Source organism: Acipenser ruthenus, chromosome 2 (assembly GCF_902713425.1).
Source record: "Acipenser ruthenus chromosome 2, fAciRut3.2 maternal haplotype, whole genome shotgun sequence".
Lineage (NCBI taxonomy): Eukaryota > Metazoa > Chordata > Actinopteri > Acipenseriformes > Acipenseridae > Acipenser > Acipenser ruthenus.
Genome location: NC_081190.1, coordinates 58,251,997 through 58,272,497, shown reverse-complemented (window position 1 = coordinate 58,272,497; position 20,501 = coordinate 58,251,997). Strand labels below are relative to the sequence as shown.

General features: G+C 38.0%; 1 protein-coding gene across 1 annotated transcript in view; it reads left to right on the top strand.

Moving 5' to 3' along the window:
- The window catches only part of LOC117408747 (zeta-sarcoglycan-like), a 296,683-nt gene that overhangs the window by 238,355 nt on the left and 37,827 nt on the right, over positions 1 to 20,501 (top strand). The window contains exon 6 of the mRNA XM_058997772.1: positions 11,300 to 11,372. Coding sequence (XP_058853755.1) covers positions 11,300 to 11,372 — 73 coding nt within the window. The remainder of the gene's footprint in view (positions 1 to 11,299; positions 11,373 to 20,501) is intronic.

Sequence of the window (20,501 nt, the reverse complement as noted above, 5' to 3'; positions counted from 1 at the left end):
AGGTATGCCACCATTTTGAAGTCTCAAAATGCGTCTGCCGGATGCTTGCAGCCTCTTGATGCCATCTCAGAAAAATGCAGATATGTATCCACTTAGGCAGCTGGAACTAAACTGAACTGGTGGGCTTAAGGCCCCTGCATTTATACTACTATTTATATTACTGGAAAGTTCTAGAAGTTACTCCAAGTTTACTCAGCACTGAATCTATCTGGAATGTTCTGGAAAATAGGTAAATTTCAAAATATCACTGTCCTGGTCACAAAAGCAAAGTTTGTGGGGAATAATAGCCATTTTCTATACTTTTGAGGCATAAGCAATTAGGAAATAACACTTACTACCCAGGAAACAAAAAAAAAAAAAATTTGTTACACGGTGTTATTTACAAAAATAACATAAAAGGCTTTTTTTGCATTAACCTACTGCATAGCGTGACTTCAAAAAATGAAAAACTATAATAAAATAAACATTTCAAAAGAAAATATTGTGTAACCAGCTGTCAACTGGTTATATGTAGGCCTACATACACAATTGTAAAATCGAAATAATTATTTATAAAAAATAACATAAAAAAGAAAATAACTCAGTTCCCATTGTGTAACGGGAAAGAAACATTCAGGGAAACTAGCTGCTTGTCCGTGTAATGTTTTGTGTTTAGCTTGAAGCTGGCAATGCTGTTTTCAATGAAGTCGTTTCAAATTTCAAAAACAGCATACCATATATGCTCACATAGACAGCCAGACAGCAGTTCTCCAAGGAATTGATAGGATTACAATATATATTTGGATAACACATATCTAGACTTTAAGAGCAATATTCTAGGTCCAGGCCTTGGTAGTCTCCCGACTAGACTACTGCAACTCCCTCCTGGCTGGCCTCCCTGCGTCCGCCACCCGTCCACTCCAGCTCATCCAGAACTCTGCTGCCCGCCTGGTGTTCTCTCTGCCTTGCTTCGCCCACGCTACTCCACTACTCCGCTCGCTCCACTGGCTCCCGATCACCGCTCGCATCCAGTTCAAGACTCTTGTACTAGCCTACAGATGCCTTGACCAGACTGCACCCAGCTACCTCCAGACCCTCATCTCTCCCTACACCCCCACTCGACCTCTCCGCTCCGTCTGCACTAGAAGACTGGCTCTACCTCTACTACGCTCCCCTGCCTCCAGAGCCCGCTCCTTCTCCACCCTTGCTCCGCAGTGGTGGAATGACCTTCCTACAGATGTCAGGACTGCCCAGTCCCTGACCACATTCCGACGCCTCCTTAAGACTCACCTCTTCAAACAGCACTTGTAGAACTCCTCTGTTTGTATCCTGGGACACTATCACCCTTCATTTAAATGTGCTTTATTTTGCTCTTATCTGCCCCCTATTTTACTGCATTTAATCCTGTACTTCAGAATACTGTAATCTGCCAAGTGTTTAACCTGTAGTATTTTGTATTTAATCATATCCTGATGTAACTATCACTATTTAATCATATCCTGATGTAACTATCACTATCTGCTGTATTATTGAATTGTGGTTTGTCACACTTGAACAAAAGTTATTGTATTTCTTGCTCTTATTGTATTACTTGTACTGTAACACTTGAAATGTATTTGCTTACGATTGTAAGTCGCCCTGGATAAGGGCGTCTGCTAAGAAATAAATAATAATAATAATACAATCCAACAATGTTTTCATCTCTGTCGCTAAGGATTACAGAAAATCTGTCAAAGGTACATCACACTGCAAGCACCTTTCTGAGTGAAAGGTGTATGTGGCAGAGATGCATGGCTCTTTGATAGAACCAGCTTAATTTCTTTGAAGTGTTCCCACTGATGATGGGAATGAGAATATAAAGATGGGAGCTGGCTAACAAGGTTTAAGTTTTTTGCAGGTATCAGGCTTTTAAAGACTGTCACCTACACCTGTGATGTGTAGAAATGGATAGGGGATCCTGGCTTTGACAGACCCACTAAAGCAGAGTCTGACCCAAGACTGTCACTCCTGCTGGAAGCAGGACGATCTTTGGGATACAAATTGAACATTTGTACTGCTGTATTGTACTGTGTTTTAAAAGCTATATAAACATCAGAAAAAGATTATTTCAGTAAAGGGAGAGCAGGCACTTATCTAATGTTAGAGAAAAGCATGTCTGTGTGTCTTTGTTATATGTGCCTTTGCTTATTAGTTCTTGGAAACTGGCCAGAATTAAGACATGGGCCTTCCTTATCTGAGAGCTATGGGCTGGCAGAAGCCTGTGTTAACCTTGGGAGGAGAGAAAATAGGAAGACTAAAGGTTTTATTTAATTAACTTGCAAATGTGTTTGAGGTAAAAATTCCTTATCAGAAAAAACTTTATTTGGGAAACATCTTTTTAAACTAAACACAGAAGCTTTTATAAGCATTCCAATTTAAAAGAAACAGAATAAAACTCTCTGGAGATAAATAATATGTTTTAAGTAAATTGAAACAGAATAATTGAACTAAAATAAGTACTTGTTTAAGGTTTTACTGTAATAAAAATAGAAGTCTTGTTACAGGAAAACTGTAAAGGCTGAAAATGAAAATTTAACACTAGAACACCAGTCATAAATATATACCTAGAACTACCAGAGCAGTCTTTAAAATGCGTATAAAACTACAGCAGCGCCACAAGCTACGAAAGTGTTAGTGTTAAACAAAATTAGAAGTACAGACAGGACTACCAAACGCAATCATTTCGATGCACCCTGATGCTTTTTTTTTTTTTTTTAAACAATACAGTAAACACAGCTGTAATGTCAGACAGCACAGACAGCTTTACATTACAGTCAAAACAGTGTGTTTATTTTAGCATACCAAACATATAATAGTGCTTACCTGGAATTCCGATTGCCTTACTTATATTTTCCCATAATTTCTTTGTATCCTTTATCAAGATATTTCTTGTGCTGCTTATCACAAAAAACAGGTTATTGCTGCCCTGCTATAATCAGACGTTCCCCCATCTTGCCTGTGATATTTGGAACGCAAATGGACATGAAGAACCGGGTTTCAAAAAATAATTTGTTTGACATTATTGTTTGTTTTCCGCCAGGACTGTCTTTGTGACACCGTTTTTGCAGCCTGCTTGGTACACGTGATGGACACCAGGCTTGGGGGCGGTGTTGCTCTCATTGGTTGCATTGTGTAAATGTTGCACATGTATGCAAATGCTGGGATATAAAATAGGGTGGTTTTAGCAGCTTAGAGATGACTTTTGAGATGCAGCTGGGGCTTATGACACTCTGTAGAGCAGTAGAGAATTACAGTGCCCATGTTTGTTTTATTTTATACAAGTGTTTTCTCTTTACCCGTCTTTTATTTTGTGCCTGAGTTTGACTCTGTTGGCTCTTCAACAGTAATTTTCAGTCTCATACTTTTTCTCAGTCTTGCAATAGCTGTTTTGCTACACTATTATTCAGTAACTTTATTTTTGTTTTGTAATATAATCATGCACAACAGGACACATTATATTACATTACATTAAAAAAGTGTTCAAAAGCTCAAATGATGGAACTTACAACTCTTCAAAGGATGTAGCGTATATATCTGTTCAAAACGTGGATTGTTCAAATGTTCAAAAGATGGAACGTACAACTGTTCAAAAGATGGAAACGTATAACTGTTCAAAATATGGAATGTAAAAAAAAGTACCTTGTGGAGTCTAGTTTGTGGAATTAACACAGACATGTGCAGTGCTTACCACACACTGCCTTATTGCACATAGCACAGCTGTCATGTGCCTGGTCTACTATATCAACTCCAAACTTCGTGGAATTATAAAACTGTACAGTCTCTGGGATCTTCCTTGCATCATTCCCGATGGCAATGGAAGGATGAAGCATGCTCAGAAAAAAATTACATTTTTTCTTGGTTTGCACTTGTAGACTGTTAGAGTGCAGCCCTTCTCCATCCACAAGTTGATACGTGACCCATCGATCGACTTCTATCTAAGGTAGGGAATTGTTGCCTTCCAGGTGGTAAAAAAAATCTTACTTGAGTATGCAGCTGTGGCTGTGTTTGTCTCTGTCCCAAAATTTATGCAACTTCGTTATCACTTTCACAGTCACTATCAGTCACTTCATTGTGAGCACAGTAAGTTTCATCAATGGCTGTTGGTCTGGCATATTTTCGTGTCCAGATTCGTCTTCCAATAACTCCTGAAAGTACGCAAAACTTGCTGTGTAGTCCTCTGTTGTGTTTGTCTATTCGTTTTAACTAGACAATACGTATTTTTACAGTTGTTGATAAATAAATCACTTGTCTAAAAACATATCCTGTTGTAGCTATTCAAAATAAACGCAAAGCTTTTAAGTTCAGCAGCTTGATCACGCGCATCAAGCCAAGCCCACTGTTTTTACTATGACGGTCAAAATGACGGCTCCAGTAGTTCTAGATATAACGCATTATATCTTCGTAAGTTTCTGCAACCCTGGGTCTACTGATGCTTTGAGATGTTTAATACATATATTTAGGAAAAGCACAGGTCCCTAGCTGCCAAATCAGTGGACAAAAATGCATTTAAAAACTGTGATCGGTCAAAAAGACAGCTCTGGTAGTTCTACTGTTTATACAAAGCTATGACCTAATTTAATAACCTTGGAAGCTACAAGTCTGTATTAAGTACACAGAAAACTTATTGAAAAAGGCCCCTTGGCTTTTACATGCATGTGCGAAGCAGCATTAGACCTTTGGAGATAAAGGAAAATGAATTTTGGCATCCAAAAGCGGGATTTGCTGGTCTTCAATTCAAGGTTTTTGCTCTGAATAAACTGTTATATTTCACTAACGAGAAGTACTGCATAGTATAAGAAAACAAGAAAATGGTCTTACGCTCATTACCTCATTATGTTAGCTATAAAATTAATGAGAGCTTAGTTGTAAAATTGGGATGTAAATTTTTTCTTGTCAGTGGACATACCGGTGTGGGCAGTTTCTTAAGTCCGGCCAAGGCATGACTTCATGTAATGGATTTAGGAAAGTGCTTTCAGTCGAAGTTTCTTATTAATTAAAGTAACTGCCTGGAGAGTAGAGCCCTTCGAGTCCTTATCTATTAGTTATCAAGGTCTGTTGAGGAAGGGTTTTTTGGCTAGAGAGAAGCCAAGTTTGTTGAACACATACTTGTAAATGAAAAGAGACCAGTTTATTAAATACACACTGAAAAGTATGCTTTTACTGGTAAGAAGGAAATATATTTTAGACCAAGGCTGGAATAATTAAACAGAGCTGGTGTTAAATTAAAAACATCTCTCTAATTATATACTAGTATTTTAATAAGTAATAGGAACCCTTGTGGTACTGGAAAATATGTTATCAGTATGAGGATTACCTCATATATTTCAGAGATTAGAAAGGTAGTGGACATGAGATCATATACAATTAATTTTAAAGGAGTTGCCAGGATTTTTAAATATATTATTCACTTAAAGATAAGAGCTGCCAAAATGGATCAAATGTTTAGATTTAATTAAGTCTTCTGACACACAAAGCGGAGGAAAAGTTCTATAAAAGCTGAGGCAAGACTCCAGTAAAGTGTCATTCAACTTGGTAACACAAGCTGTTTGGTCCATTCTCTGAAGATCTCTGAAAAAGCTGGTTGCTGTTTGGTCGTAATTCAGAACCCTCTGCCTTCGAAGACAGATCTTGTCTATACTTATATTCTACACTAAATTTCCATATATTGGGAGGTAAGCATAATCTTGAATTGATATCTCACTTATATTGAAGCATTGCTATAGGGATAAGAATTATATTTTAGCTTTAGAGAGTGACATATTGGATGCTTTAGGATTTAGTGGTGGGCGTTTTAGCATTTTGCATGTCTGTCCAAAGGGCTAAACATGTGATAACCATAATTGTATTGAAGTGTTAACGCTGTTAAATTTGTAATGGTACTGGTACACCCAGATTGCCTATCAGCTGGGATCCAACGTGGTCTTACCCACTTGATCCATTTTTAAGCATTTAATAAACCGAAGGAGTACTAATACTGCTCTGATTCATTAAAACTTCAAACTTGAATGGGTCTGTGTGATTTCTCTTGATTACTTAAAAGCTGTCTGGATATATTGTAAGTCAGTGCACAAACAATCCACTTACAGGAGTCCAAAACATCTTTGTGTCCTCCTTAAATGTCTCCCCTGACTTTAAGAGTGTTCTCAGAGCATAAAAGAAGTATGTGGACTCTGACACCACCACCACCCTCCAATTTCAGAAACAGATTGAAACACAATAAAAACCTCTCCTGCTCTCTCAGCCATTGGGCTTTTAAACAAGGTCTGGTTTGGGTTTGACATACAATTCTATTTTTCTTGCTGTGGACGGGAAGCACTGCGCAACCTGATACAGAAGTCAGTCTCCTCCATTCACGTACTCACACTCAATCAATCAATCAATCAATCAATCAATCTTTATTTTATATAGCGCCTTTCATAGTAGACCACCATCACAAATTGCTTTACAAGATGCAGTAGCAACAAGAAAATACATAATACCATAATACAGAAAAATGCATAATACATGCTATACAGTAAAAAACAATGCATAATACATTAAATACTGTGAAAAGTGCATAATACATGATAGTAGCATAATACATGAAATAGTAGCAGCAACACAGCAGCTAATAGCAGATATCAGGCTGTGATTATATATTAAAAATACAAAAAAATTGGATAAGTCTCCACTCCCCTGATATCTGCCTGATAAAAGTGTTTTTTTCACAGTAAAACAGGTTTAAAAGGCACTGCATATCAACAGGGCACTCAGTACTGCATCTCCAGCCTCGCCCCACCCCTTGTTCGCTATATTTTTAAAATACCTCTTAATAATAGTACATACCGATAAATCATCTCTTGATCACTTGTTTTATCACCAAACTCCTCAATAATGCGATCCAAGTTGTTATTTTATTACTATAACATCTAAAAAAAGCTCTGCAAATGTCTTTGATGTTCTTTGAGCGCTGGATGCGGAAGCAGCTATCTTGTTTGTTTATGTCCGTATTATCTATGTGGTGTCGGGTCTATCAGAATTCATGAGATACGCCCTTTTTATTTATCGGCTTCTCTCGGCTCCTATCGGCTCCTATCGGTCTCACTCGGCCATTGAATGGTTTTCTCGACCTGTTTTTTGCGTCTTTTTGATGATGTCGGACAGGGTCCGACATTGGACTGGAAAGGGAAAATTGCGATGTCGGACCAGGTCCGACATAGGACCGCAAAGGATTAACCCTATAAGGTCAGTGCCACGTTAATTGACCCGCCAGGGACAGGTTGAGAGTGAGCATAATGGAAGGAGCAAGATCAGAAGCACAGAGATGGACAAGGTTAGTCGGCCAGGGGTCCAGGGGGCACGTGGCAGTAGTTGATTTCAACAGTAAGCCAAAAACATCAGCAATGGAGAGAGGAGAGGAGGAGGAGAGGGCAGGAGGAGCATCAAGATAGACTGCCACAGCTCAGACTGCCCTTGGACGCGTGACCCTTAGGATTATACTATCCTGTAGGCCTGGAGCCGTATACTTAACACACGTTTCTAATCAGCCTCCCAATTTAACACAGCCCAGCACACAAAGGAAATCTAAATTACTACTTTTAAGTTCAGTCTGGTTACCTTAGCAATCAATGATTTAAACTATTCAATTAACTGTAATTCACTTACCTATTTCAATGTTGTTTTCGCCAGCGGCTGGAAACACACCCGTCTCTGCAGTTACACTCACAAACTGAATACATGCAGTTAAGTACCAATTTATGCTAAGCCAAACAAAACAAACACGCCCACTGTTAACACAACAATAGCCACGCTAAATCGCCTTATACTCGGAAGCCCCTCCCTCGATGCCAGCACCAAGTGCCAGTGCAGTGGCTGGCTCTTCCATGAAATACTTCCTTAGATGTGGTCTGCTTTCAATTCCCAAATGCCACTTAATCATGAAAATGTTACTATAAAAGGCAATGTTCAATTTAATGTTTATGGTAAGTAATATATATATATATATATATATATATATATATATATATATATATATATATATCACAATGAAGTCAGGGACTATTTTTTCTCAGTGGAAGGATACATAATACATTTCTTCTTTTTTCCTTGAAAAACTGTGTTTGTGTAACTATTTTCAAGAAAGAAAAAGGAGCCATTTCATAAGCAAAATAACCCACTCAAGGGTGTTCAGTAAGACAATTATTACCACACTTCCTGGGTAACTGAAGGCTAACAACGCACCCAGGGCGTGCGGTAATAATTGTCTTACTGCACACCCTGTTGTGGGCTATTTCATACTTCATTCCACCACACAGTGGTGTGTGTTACATGAGTAAAAAGCACACTACACGACTTTGGTGTTATGTAAACAGCATGTTTGAATTAATTTGTACTTCTTACCATACAAAAATATGTACACAAATTAAAGTAACATTCTTGAATCATACTTTATTAGTTCAGAAGCTAAGTAATTGTTTTAATTGTTATTTTAAAGACGTGGAGAAGCATTTGAACCTGTTGAATCTGCCATTATCACATTTTGTGCCGCATTCACTAATACAGAGGTCTAACCTGTTCACAGTTAAATGCATTTTCTTGCAAGGTTTGGTAAAAATGTTAATATTCCTCGTACGACTATATTTTGTGATAGGGTATTTCAAAGATGTTTGCAACACCTTTTTCTTATCAATAAAAACACTTTTTATTTTACCTTCATCCAGTAGAAAGCTGCTGTGATTAGCCAACACTGCACTGTTATAATCCTTGTTGTTTTAGCTTTTTACAGAAGAACTAAAAAAAAACAAAAAAGAACCTGAACATTTCAATTAAAGTATTGATTTAATACAGGTGGGAGAATTTTTTTTTTTAATAATAGATTTCTTTTGCTTTAGTAGTCTCATTGTAGATCAACAATTTAATTTTAAAATGCAATACCCAAGAGAGAGAGAGGAGTGTTAAACAAATCATAAGCAGAAATCATCATGTTAAGGAAAAACGGTATATAAGCTCTCTGGCGCACCCTGCTGTAAAAATATAGTACTGGTTTCACACTTCAAGGTACACTGCGTGATAACTGGTTACAGTGGTACCGGGGAAGTTTTCCATGGGAACCACTGTATATTAGTTTATTCTGGACATCAACAACATGCACTATATATTACTGTACACTTGATTATACCATCCAGATATGGTTAACCCAACTAATGAACCCAATATGTTTTAATATGTTTTAATTAAATGTTATCACCGGAGCCATGATCACAACTACATGGATACCATTCAAGGTTCTTCATCTTAGAATATCTGATAGGTATCTGATAGGATGTTTGGACGTGTGTATTGGAACAGTTTTGGTGGCAGGATCCCAGAACTTGTTGGAGGATAGTGTGTTACTATGTAAACTGCTTCTGATTTAACCAGGCTATAGAAACGTCAAATCCTCAGACCATATATACAGTGCCTATAGAAAGTCTACACCCCCTTGAACCTTTTCATATTTTGTTGTGTCAGTGCCTCAGAGTTTCATGCATTTAAATGAAGATTTTTTTTCCACTTATCTACACAGCATACTCCACACTGTTAAGGGGAAAAAAGTTTTTATTGAGAAAACAATTATATATTAAAAATACAAAAAAATTGGATAAGTCTCCACTCCCCTGAGTTAATACTTGGTGGAAGCACCTTTGGCAGCAATTACAGCTGTGAGTCTGTTGGGATAGGTCTCTACCAACTTTGCACACCTAGATTTGGCAATATTTGACCAATCTTCTTTACAAAACTGTTCAAGCTCTGTCAAGTTCCTTGGGGAGCATTGATGGACAGCAATCTTCAAGTCATGCCACAAATTGTCGATTGGATTTAGGTTGGGGCTCTGACTGGGCCACTCAAGGACATTTACCTTTTTGTTCCTTAGCCACTCCAGTGTAGCTTTGGCTGTGTGCTTTGGGTCGTTGTCATGCTGAAAGGTGAACTTCTGTCCCAGTTTCAGCTTTCTTGCAGAGGGCAGCAGGTTTTCCTCAAGGATTTCTCTGTACTTTGCTCCATTCATTTTCCCTTCTATCCTGACAAGTGCCCCAGTCCCTGCCGATCAGAAACATCCCCATAACATGATGCTGCCACCACCATGCTTCACAGTAGGGATGGTGTTCTTTGGGTGATGCGCTGTGTTGGGTTTGCGCCAAACATAACGCTTTGCATTTAGGCCAAAAAGTTCCATTTTTGTTTCGTCAGACCACACAACTTTTTACCACATGGCTACAGAATCTCCTGAGTGTTTTTTTGCACACTTCAAACAGGATTCAAGGTGGGCTTTCTTGAGTAATGGCTTCCTTCTTGCCACCCTACCATACAGGCCAGATTTGTGGAGTGCTGGGGATATTGTTGTCACATGCACACTTCGACCAGTCTTGGCCATAAAAGCCTGTTGCTCTTGCAAAGTTGCCATTGGCCTCTTGGTAGCCTCTCTGATCAGTCTCCTTCTTGCTCGGTCACCCAGTTTGGAGGGATGGCCTGATCTAGGCAGGGTCTTGGTGGTGCCATACACCTTCCACTTCTTAATAATCGTCTTGACCGTGCTCCAAGGAATAGTCAAGGCCTTTGATATTTTTTTATACCCATCCCCTGATCTGTGCCTTTCAACAACTTTGCCCCGGAGTTCTTTTGAAAGCGCCTTGGTGCTCAGGGTTGAGTCTTTGCTTTGAAATGCACTACCCAGCAGAGGGAACCTACAGGAACTGCTGAATTTATCCTGAAATCATGTGAATCACTAAAATTTAATATAGGTGGAGGCCACTTAACTTGGTGTGTGATTTTGAAGGCGATTGGTTACACCTGAGCTAATTTAGGATTGCTATTACAAGGGGGGTGGACACTTATCCAACCAAGCTATTTCAGTTTTTATTTTTAATAAATTTTCTACAAATTTCTAGGATGTGTAGATAAATGAAAAAAAAACTATTTTAATGCATTTGAATTCCAGGGTATAAGGCAATAAAAGGTGAAAATTTTGAAAGGGGGTGTAGACTTTCTATAGGCACTGTATATATGAAAAATTGGTGTGTGTGTGTCCACTGGGATCACATTGTCACGTAACTTGAAATGTGAAAACGTTTTGCCAAGTCGATGTTATTAAACATACTGTAACATAACCATTTTCAGGCATTGTAGTTTTTATCGTCCCAACGGTGCCAGAACACCCGATAAGAACTATAATTGTCCTCAAACAATGATGCCACTGCTGTAGTTTAACATATGGTATGCAATTCAGCTTTTGATGATGATGCCACTTTTACTTCTCTTTCAGGCACAGAAGGAGCTGTGTTTGGTCATTCAGTAGAAACTCCTCTTATCCGAGCAGGACCTTCTCAAGATCTCAAGTAAGACATTGGTTTTCCACATTTCTATACGAAGAGAAACAGTTGGCCAAATATTTGCTCTATTATCTTTTCAACTGGTCTTTGTGCTTGCATTATTATTGAAATATTCATGGAAGCTGTAAAATAAGCTGACACACACTGTGTTTCGGAGAATGTTTTGGATTCTCATTTCCCTTCTTTCTAAATGAGGCTGACTGTAAATTGATTTTTTTTCCGTGACATTTGAAGTATATGCACTGTGAGATATAAGCAATAACACATGAGAAGAAGTATTGTGAGGCACAAGGTGTGGGTTACATCAGTACAAAACACACCTTCATAAAATGTTTTTAAATTAGTATTATACAAAAATAAAAACCTTTTTATTTATTTATTTATGTATTTATTTATTTTTACTTTAAATTAAGTTTCATTGAATGTATCCTTCCTTCAATGCAAAATAGTTCCTATACTTTGGCTGTAGAGGGCTACTAATTGGCTGATTACTGCTGAATTAACTTTGTTTATTCCCCAACCAGTGCTCCAGACTCTCAGGCTCAGTGCATCAGCTGACTTCAGAGGGGCTGTGGCAGGCAGTCTGGTTTGCTTGATTGCTTGCTTGCTTGCCGGGAGCCACTCAAAGTAAACACAAACAAAAGTGCTTACTGCATTTTAATACACATTGATGTCTGCAGTTACTGTACTGTTGTTTACTTGGATCTGTTTTGAACAGACAACTTTAAAATCAAAACCTGTTTTTTGGGACGTTTTTCATACGCTATCTATTCATAGTTAAGGTCCAGTGCAACCACACTGAATGCCTGGCATTCAACAAAGAGGAGTGTTATACTGTGCCATAAATTGAATGGCTGATGTTAATATACAGTTTAACCAGTGAAAGTGGATGCATACCACCATGACAGTTCATAAAGTCATTAATTAGACTCTGATAACAAAGGAAAGTGACACACCTTCCAAGCAACGTTTTTGGGAAATTCATTAACACATTCTCTTCCTATGGGTTTGCACATGATCAGTAATAAGTGTAATGGCTCAGAAAAAGAGTAGACAAGTAATGAGGACATAGCCAGGGGGCAAAAGGGGTTAAGGCAACGTCCTCTCACTTAGCTATTGAATGTCTCAAAGTGTGGTCGATATCAAACCAGTGGAAATGTCAGTAGATAACATGGTGGGGGTGTAGATAAGTCACAACACCTTGTGAATATCGGCAGATTCAAATTAACTCACGTTGGTAGCACTACCCAATTCAGAAATGACCTTCAAAATGTAACAGTGATAATCATTTCTGCACAGACGGTCTGCAGAAGATTCCCTAAGGCTGGTAGAAGGTTCAGCAGGACCCTAATACAAGTTGGAGATGGGCTAGTGAGCACATAAGCTGGAACAGTAATGACTGAACGCCAATCCTATACTGACAGAATATACTGACAGGCATGCCAGGGTCTGGGTTGCAGAACATGATAGATATGGAGGAGGATCTGTCATGTGTTGGTTTGGAATCAGCATGCAGGGAAGGACTGACCTTGCTGCACCTTCACTGCTAGTAGGTATGAGGATGAGATCCCCATCCGACAATGAGAACTTATTCTCCTGCAGTTGGAACAGATTTCATTTTGGTTGATGACAATATCTGCCACATCAAGGAAGGATCATCACTGCCTATCTTGAACAGGAAGCAATCAAGAGAATGGATTGGACAGTCAGATCTCCTGATCTCAGTCCATTTCAGAATGCTTGGGACATGCTACAGCGACAGTAGCAGCCGATCCAGTGCAACCCAGGACTCTGCAGGATCTCCAACACCCCTGCCCAAAATGGACCAAGCTTCCACAACAACGTGTATGGCATCTGACTGGTGTCATTTGTCTCATGGCAGACGTACACAGTACTGATCACTTGCAAACACATTGGAATTTCCCTAAAGCTTTGTTTGGAGGTTGTGGCACTTTCCATTGTTACCAGAGTGTAATTAATGACTTAATGGATCTTCTTTTTTCCACCTATTTCCACAAGTTAAACTGCATTTTAACAAAATCAGTCATTAAATAAATGTCTCAGTATGAAACTTAAAATAAATCTTGATCCCAAGCAAAGATTGAGTAGTAACATTTGTTAAATAATAAATAATGTAGGTACAGATTTAAAAAAAAAAAAAATCTAGTTACTGTGTAACCTTTCTTTCTTTCTTTCTTTCTGAAGTAGACTCTTTCCCTTTCTTTAAAAAAATGCAGATGAACTAAATGGAACATGTAATGGTTTGATAGAGACTATTAAAATCTAATGACTTATGCTGTGGCTTTACAGACAACATTTTAATTAAAAAGGTTATTCAAATTCTAATGAAGCTTCACATTTCAAAAGTGATTTTCTGAGCTGCTGAAGAATTGATTTGTCTTTGTTGGCTGCTAATAGCATGCAGAAGCACATCATTCACATCATTGTACCAAATATTAGAAATAATTTCCACAAACATAAATTGTCATAGAAGTGAAATTGCAGGAGAAGCATGATCTGTCTCTTTGAATCATATTGTTAAAAATCTTTTTTTTTTTCTGGTAGTTTTCATAAATTATAATCTAAGGATCTCTCGGGTGTTCTTTGCTAAGTTTCATGGCTATTCAGAGTCCAAAATACTGACAATTCTTAGTTCACCATTGCTTGGAAACTCATTTAAAGGGAATTGCATTTAATATAAACTATTGTGTATTTTTTTTTACTGTATTCAAACTATAGTAGGATTTCCACATAATGAAATACTAGATGAACAGGAATAATGCCCGAAAACATACTGCACTTTTCAGTGTCACCTCCTTAATAAGGAGATAATTACTTTGTTGTTGTTTTCCACCTCCATTGACCTTTGGGGTGGGTTGTGAGATCAGCTTTTAATAGCTTTTCTCTTCAAAGTTCAGTGTGCTTTTGACTACCAGTTAATTATTCTAGCTGGACATAATGAGATGGAAATTGACCAAGCTTCTAGAAGCTGACACAGGTATGGTGGAATTCAAACCTGCAGTGCAAAAATCTGCAGTGGGTCAATAACTGCCTCAAACTTACATGCCTTTGTCAGTCATAGCAACATCTGTGCTGACCTTAATGTGAATGAATACTGTATAAATACATTATACCATGCATTTCATATCCATCAGTCATTTATTTGTCTTTATTGTGAACTTCAGCCATGTGTCTGTCTTTTTTTGTACATAATGAAATTCAGTTAATCGTGAATTTAATGTTTTATTTATTTTGGGGTTAAAAAAAATAGAGAACAGGTTATGACTAGGTTTTGACTTGTGCCTTCGCTGTTTTGTAGTGTAGTTATAAGTGTTGAAGAGGGTGCAGTGGTCTCTTAATTTTTTCCAGAGCTGTATATATATATACAGTGCCTTGCATAAGTATTCACCCCCCTTGGACTTTTCCACATTTTGTAGTGTTACAACCTGAAATTAAAATGGATTTAATTAGGATTTTTTGTCACTGATCTACACAAAATAGTCCATAATGTTCCAAAATTATTTACAAATAAAAAACTGAAAAGTCTTGATTGCATAAGTATTCACCCCCTTTGCTGTGACACCCCTAAATAAGCTCTGGTGCAACCAATTGCCTTCAGAAGTCACATAATTAGTTGAATGGAGTCCACCTGTGTGCAATTAAAGTGTCACATGATCTCAGATTAAATACACCTGTTTCTGGAAGGCCCCAGAGTTTGTTAGACAGCATATCTAAACAAACAGCATCATGAAGACCAAGGAGCTATCAAAACAAGTCCGGGATAAAGTTCTGGAGAAGCACCAATCAGGGTTGGGTTATAAAAAAAATATCCCAAACTTTGAACATCCCCCGGAGCACCGTTAAATCCATTATTAAAAAATGGAAAGAATATGGCACAACCGCGATTCTGCCTAGAGAAGGCCGTCCACCAAAACTCAGTGACCAGGTAAGGAGGGCATTAGTCAGAGAAGCAACCAAGAGGCCAATGGTAACTCTGAAGGAGCTGGAGAGTTCCACAGCTGAGATGGGAGAAACCGTCCATGGGACAACTATAACCCGGAAGCTCCACAAAGCTAGGCTTTATGGAAGAGTGGCGAGAAGAAAGCCATTGCTGAAAAAAACCCATATCAAATCACGTTTGGATTTTGCCAAAAGGTATGTGGGAGACACAGCATACATGTGGAAAAAGGTTCTCTGGTCTGATGAGACCAAAATTGAACTTTTTGGCCTTATATATGTGGCGCAAAGCCAACACTGCTCATCACCCTGAGAACACCATCCCCACGGTGAAGCATGGTGGTGGCAGCATCATGTTATGGGGATGCTTTTCATCAGCAGGGACTGGGAAACTGGTCAGGACTGAGGGCTAGATGGATGGAGCCAAATACAGAGAAATTCTAGAGGAAAACCTGTTTCAGTCTGCAAAATACCTGGGACTGGGGCAGAGGTTCACCTTCCAGCAGGACAATGACCCTAAACACACAGCCAAAGCTACACTGGAGTGGTTTAAAAACAAGAACCTGAATGTCTTAGAATGGCCCAGTCAAAGCCCAGACCTCAATCCAATTGAGAATCTGTGGCAAGACTTGAAAATTGCTGTTCACCAACGGTCCCCATCCAACTTGACAGAGCTTGAGCAATTTTGCCAAGAAGAATGGGCAAAAATTGCAGGATCCAGATGTGCAAAGCTGGTAGAGGCTTACCCAAAAAGACTCACAGCTGTAATTGCTGCCAAAAGTGCTTTTACCAAGTATTGACTCGGGGGTGAATACTTATGCAACCAACAAATGTCTTTTTTTTGTTTAATTAACTTTTGTGTCACAATAAAAAATGTTTTGCACCTTTAAAGTGTTAAGTATGTTGTGTAAATCAAATGGTAAAAATCCCAATTAAATCCATTTTAATTCCAGTTTGTAACACATGGAACCAGCATAACAGATTTGTGAGATAGTTTAAGTCTGTATTTCAAATAGGTTTATTTGTAGCTTTTGTAATGAAGGTGCTGAGAAACTTAGGAATAACAAAAAATGCAGCACTCTGATATGCTGATACACTTTAGAGCATGTTGATGCAGGCGTTATTGGCATGAGATGGGATGTCGGTGTGGTTCAGTTTTGCGTACCATGTGAAAGATTTCTGGGGGGCGCTCCTGGTATCTAGAAGCGTTGTTGTGATGAAACTTGAATAGTAATTCACATTGTTTAGAACAATTGAATTGAGATAATACATGGTGGGGAAGTACTGTATGTCACTGACATACTTTAATTGTAATTCTTTATCTTTATTTGCATTGAACAAAGGCAATGCTACTTCAGTATTCCTTTTGCACATACCATATACCTGTCGAAAAAGGTTCACTTAGTTGGTTCTGAACATTATCATTTGTATGTAATTGAGCCAGCACTAAATATTCAGTTGATTACATGCATTCTATCTGTGAAAATGTTGTGCTTAATCCACAAACTATATGCCCCCCTTGAACTTATTCAACTCAGATAAGTTATATCTACTTGGATTTCTGGTTTAAGCAGTAGCCCTGGGGACTTCATGACGAATAATTACCTCCCTGTGCTGAATCAGCAATCCTTATTTCCTCTGTCTCCCCCGAGCCTACAGTAGAATGCCTTGGGACATTCCCTAGTCAGGAACCATGCATCATCAAGTGAATTACTGCTGAAAATGTACCTCTGAGTGTGGCAAGATACATACAAGCAATGTTAGTATAATGTACCTGCTAAACCTGTTAAACCACAAGTATTGTTCCGACAGAAAACACAGAATATTCTCCTATAAAAACACTCTTGTTAAACTGCAAGACTCAGTTATGTGTAATTTATACAATACAACAGTGGTGGATATGTGTGAGAAATTATTTTACAATGCGGTTTTATAAATAGTGTATTTACCAGGTGGTTATAATTTACTGCAGAGATACACCATGGGGAACAATCCTGCCAAAAACTGTTGCTCTATATGTCCTGAGTTTTCATCAAGCACAGCCTGTAGATGAGTAGCAAGTCTCATGTGATAGCAGTAACCTCTTGACAAATAGCATTATGCTTAAACTTTAAGGTCAGGATCGCTATACCAGCATTACAATAAAGTTGTATTAATTGTGCACAAACCTGCATAGACAGCATTGTGATGCCAACTGAACACTTCACATCATTGTTATTCCTTAATACCCACTGCGTTCTGCAAATTATGCATAGCAGCGCCTCACATGTCCACAGTGGCACCAATTTATTTATTTATTTTTTGCAAGGTTGTTTCCTACAGCTATGTAAAATCCCATTACATTTCATGAAGTGGTTATAGAGATACACAGTGGTAGCCAAAGCCAGCTATTAACAGGGGTGCAAATCGTTTTGAAAATTGGTGCTAAACTGCTCTTCAGTTAGTTTATAGTGAAAACCAGTATTAGACACAATGGTGTGCTTTATATTTATATGTCTACTGTTATTATTATTTGTTATTATTTGTTTATTCAGCAGACGCCTTTATCCAAGGCGACTTACAGAGACTAAGGTGTGTGAACTATGCATCAGCTGCAGAGTCACTTACAACTACGTCTCACCCAAAAGACGGAGCACAAGGAGGTTAAGTGACTTGCTCAGGGTCACACAATGAGTCAGTGGCTGAGGTGGGATTTGAACCGGGGACCTCCTGGTTACAAGCCCTTTTGTTTAACCACTGGACAACATAGCCTCCTGCTGTAATTGCTTAAGACCAAAAATTGCAATATTAACAAACTGAAGACAGCAAACCTGAGTAACCCAAACGTTTGACATATAAACAAAACAATAGCTCATGAATTCAGCTCAATAGTTAGGAAAAAAGCTGTGCACATTCTTGATTCATTTTATTGATGGATTAGATTTACAATTAGCTGCAACAAATTATTTGGTTTTAACTTAAATCTGTGATTATATGCATCTATTCAAACCATGATGGTTTTTTAATCAACAAAATATTATTTTACAATATTTGAAAGTCGTAAAATGTATTTATTGTTACCTGTTAAGTCTACTATTGCCCACATACCTTTGTGCCTTGCTGATTTAATTGATAATTGGGTAAAAGTGCGCTGTGAAGACATGTTTGCGACCAGTTTCTGCAGTCACGACACAAACCTTCTCTTCTGTGTATTAAGATGAGTGTGGGTGAGTCATGTAAATAGTGCAGACCCAATGAGAAACTATCATCATCTATGGTTGTTAAGGAATGAAAAAAAATTAAACATGTCTACTGATGTCAGAATTTAATGTTATGGTGCTATATGAGGTACCTTGGTACTAGAATCTTGTGCCATGGCGCCAAATTTGCACCCCTGTATTAACATGTCACAATACTGTCACAGTGCGATAACATACAAATATTGCAGCTTTGCAATCTTGTTTTTTCTGATAACCATTGAATCAGCTACACTTCATTAGTTCTCCTACCAGGTGGCAAAATAGAGCAGAAAATGCATTAAACACACAAACTCGGGTCAGTGAAAAAATCGTGTTTCAGCTTTTTAAACGGTACAGTAATTTTATTAATCCGTTGCTTTCTTGGTTTCTTTTATTTAACATGGTTAAACTGGGCAGTTAAGAGAAGTGACAGCGTGTCAAACTTGAAACTGAAGTCCCTCTCACTTTTTCAACAACCAGGAAATGTCCCCTTCACATTGCAGCAGTACTCAAATTTTTATTTCTTAATAATTTATTTGTATAATCGGTAGAGAGTCGCCACGTTGGAACGCAATGTATTATGGGTGATCTCAAGCAGATGAACATTTTCTTTTTAGTACAGAAAATAAATACAATTACTACCATTGATTTATTTTGAAGAATAATAATAAAAATGGGGCAGTACCTCTTGTCAGCACACTTTTTTTGACCCAATAAGGAAAAGATAAAAAAAAAAACTTCACATGCTTGTCATGAAAAACACTATTGTATTAAAAATATTTGCAAAATACATGCATATGTTTACCATATTTCCTGAAACAATTTAGATGAGGAAATCAGCAGTTTTTGTGCCATCTGAATCAGTACACTACAAAAATAATTACAGCAACAGTACATTTCAAACTTTTTTAATGGGGGGCAACATCAATGCCAGTTCTGTGTAACCAGCAAAACGAACGGCATACAATAGCTAAACTAGATAAACAAAATAATACATAACACACATACTTGCCAACATTTGGAAACTGTTCAGTAGGACCCTCGTCTCCAGGACTGTTGGCATGTATGTAACATATAATTCATTACTGTATTCACTAGTAGTCCTTAATTTTAATTCTTACTATACATTGTCGACTTCTGTCACCCTTGAGAAATGCTTTGTTAACAAGAAACCCATTCATTACTTCTCGGTCTTAAATATGCACACAGCTGCACGGTAAGTGAAAATAAAAGATGAACGTGTATTTACAACTACTGTAGGTTGCATACATATGCATACAAAATGAAACATCAGATGAGAAGCAGACTATTTATTCATTTGCTATGCTGACTGTTGATGTGCATACACAATTTAACAACACATTTGTGTACTATTAGGCAACGTTTAGCCAAATATATTGTTGTTCAACTTATGTTAAAATTCCGGCCAGATTCTCCTCATCTCCTATTTTTTCCCGTGCATGCTGTAGCCCCAGAGAACCCACTGACTCAGCCTCTATGGTTCATTTATATAATATCACCAGAACTATTTTCATTATTATTATTATTTATTTCTTAGCAGATGCCCTTATCCAGGGCGACTTACAATTGTTACAAGATATCACATTATTTTTACATATAATTACCCATTTATACAGTTGGGTTTTTACTGGAGCAATCTAGGTATCTTGCTCAAGGGTATAGCAGCAGTGTCCCCCACCTGGGATTGAACCCATGACCCTCCGGTCAAGAGTCCAGAGCCCTAACCACTACTCCACACTGCACAGCTATAGCCAAAGGTTTTGCACCACCCTATAGAATTAACAAATTTTGCTTCATAAAGTCGAATGAAACCTGCTGAATAATGTTACGTCAACATATTGAATTACATACCACTTTTGTAGTTTTCCTATATACTTAACGAAACACTGACAAAAATTAAAAAATGTGACATTTTGAAATTTAACATGAAATAATGTAC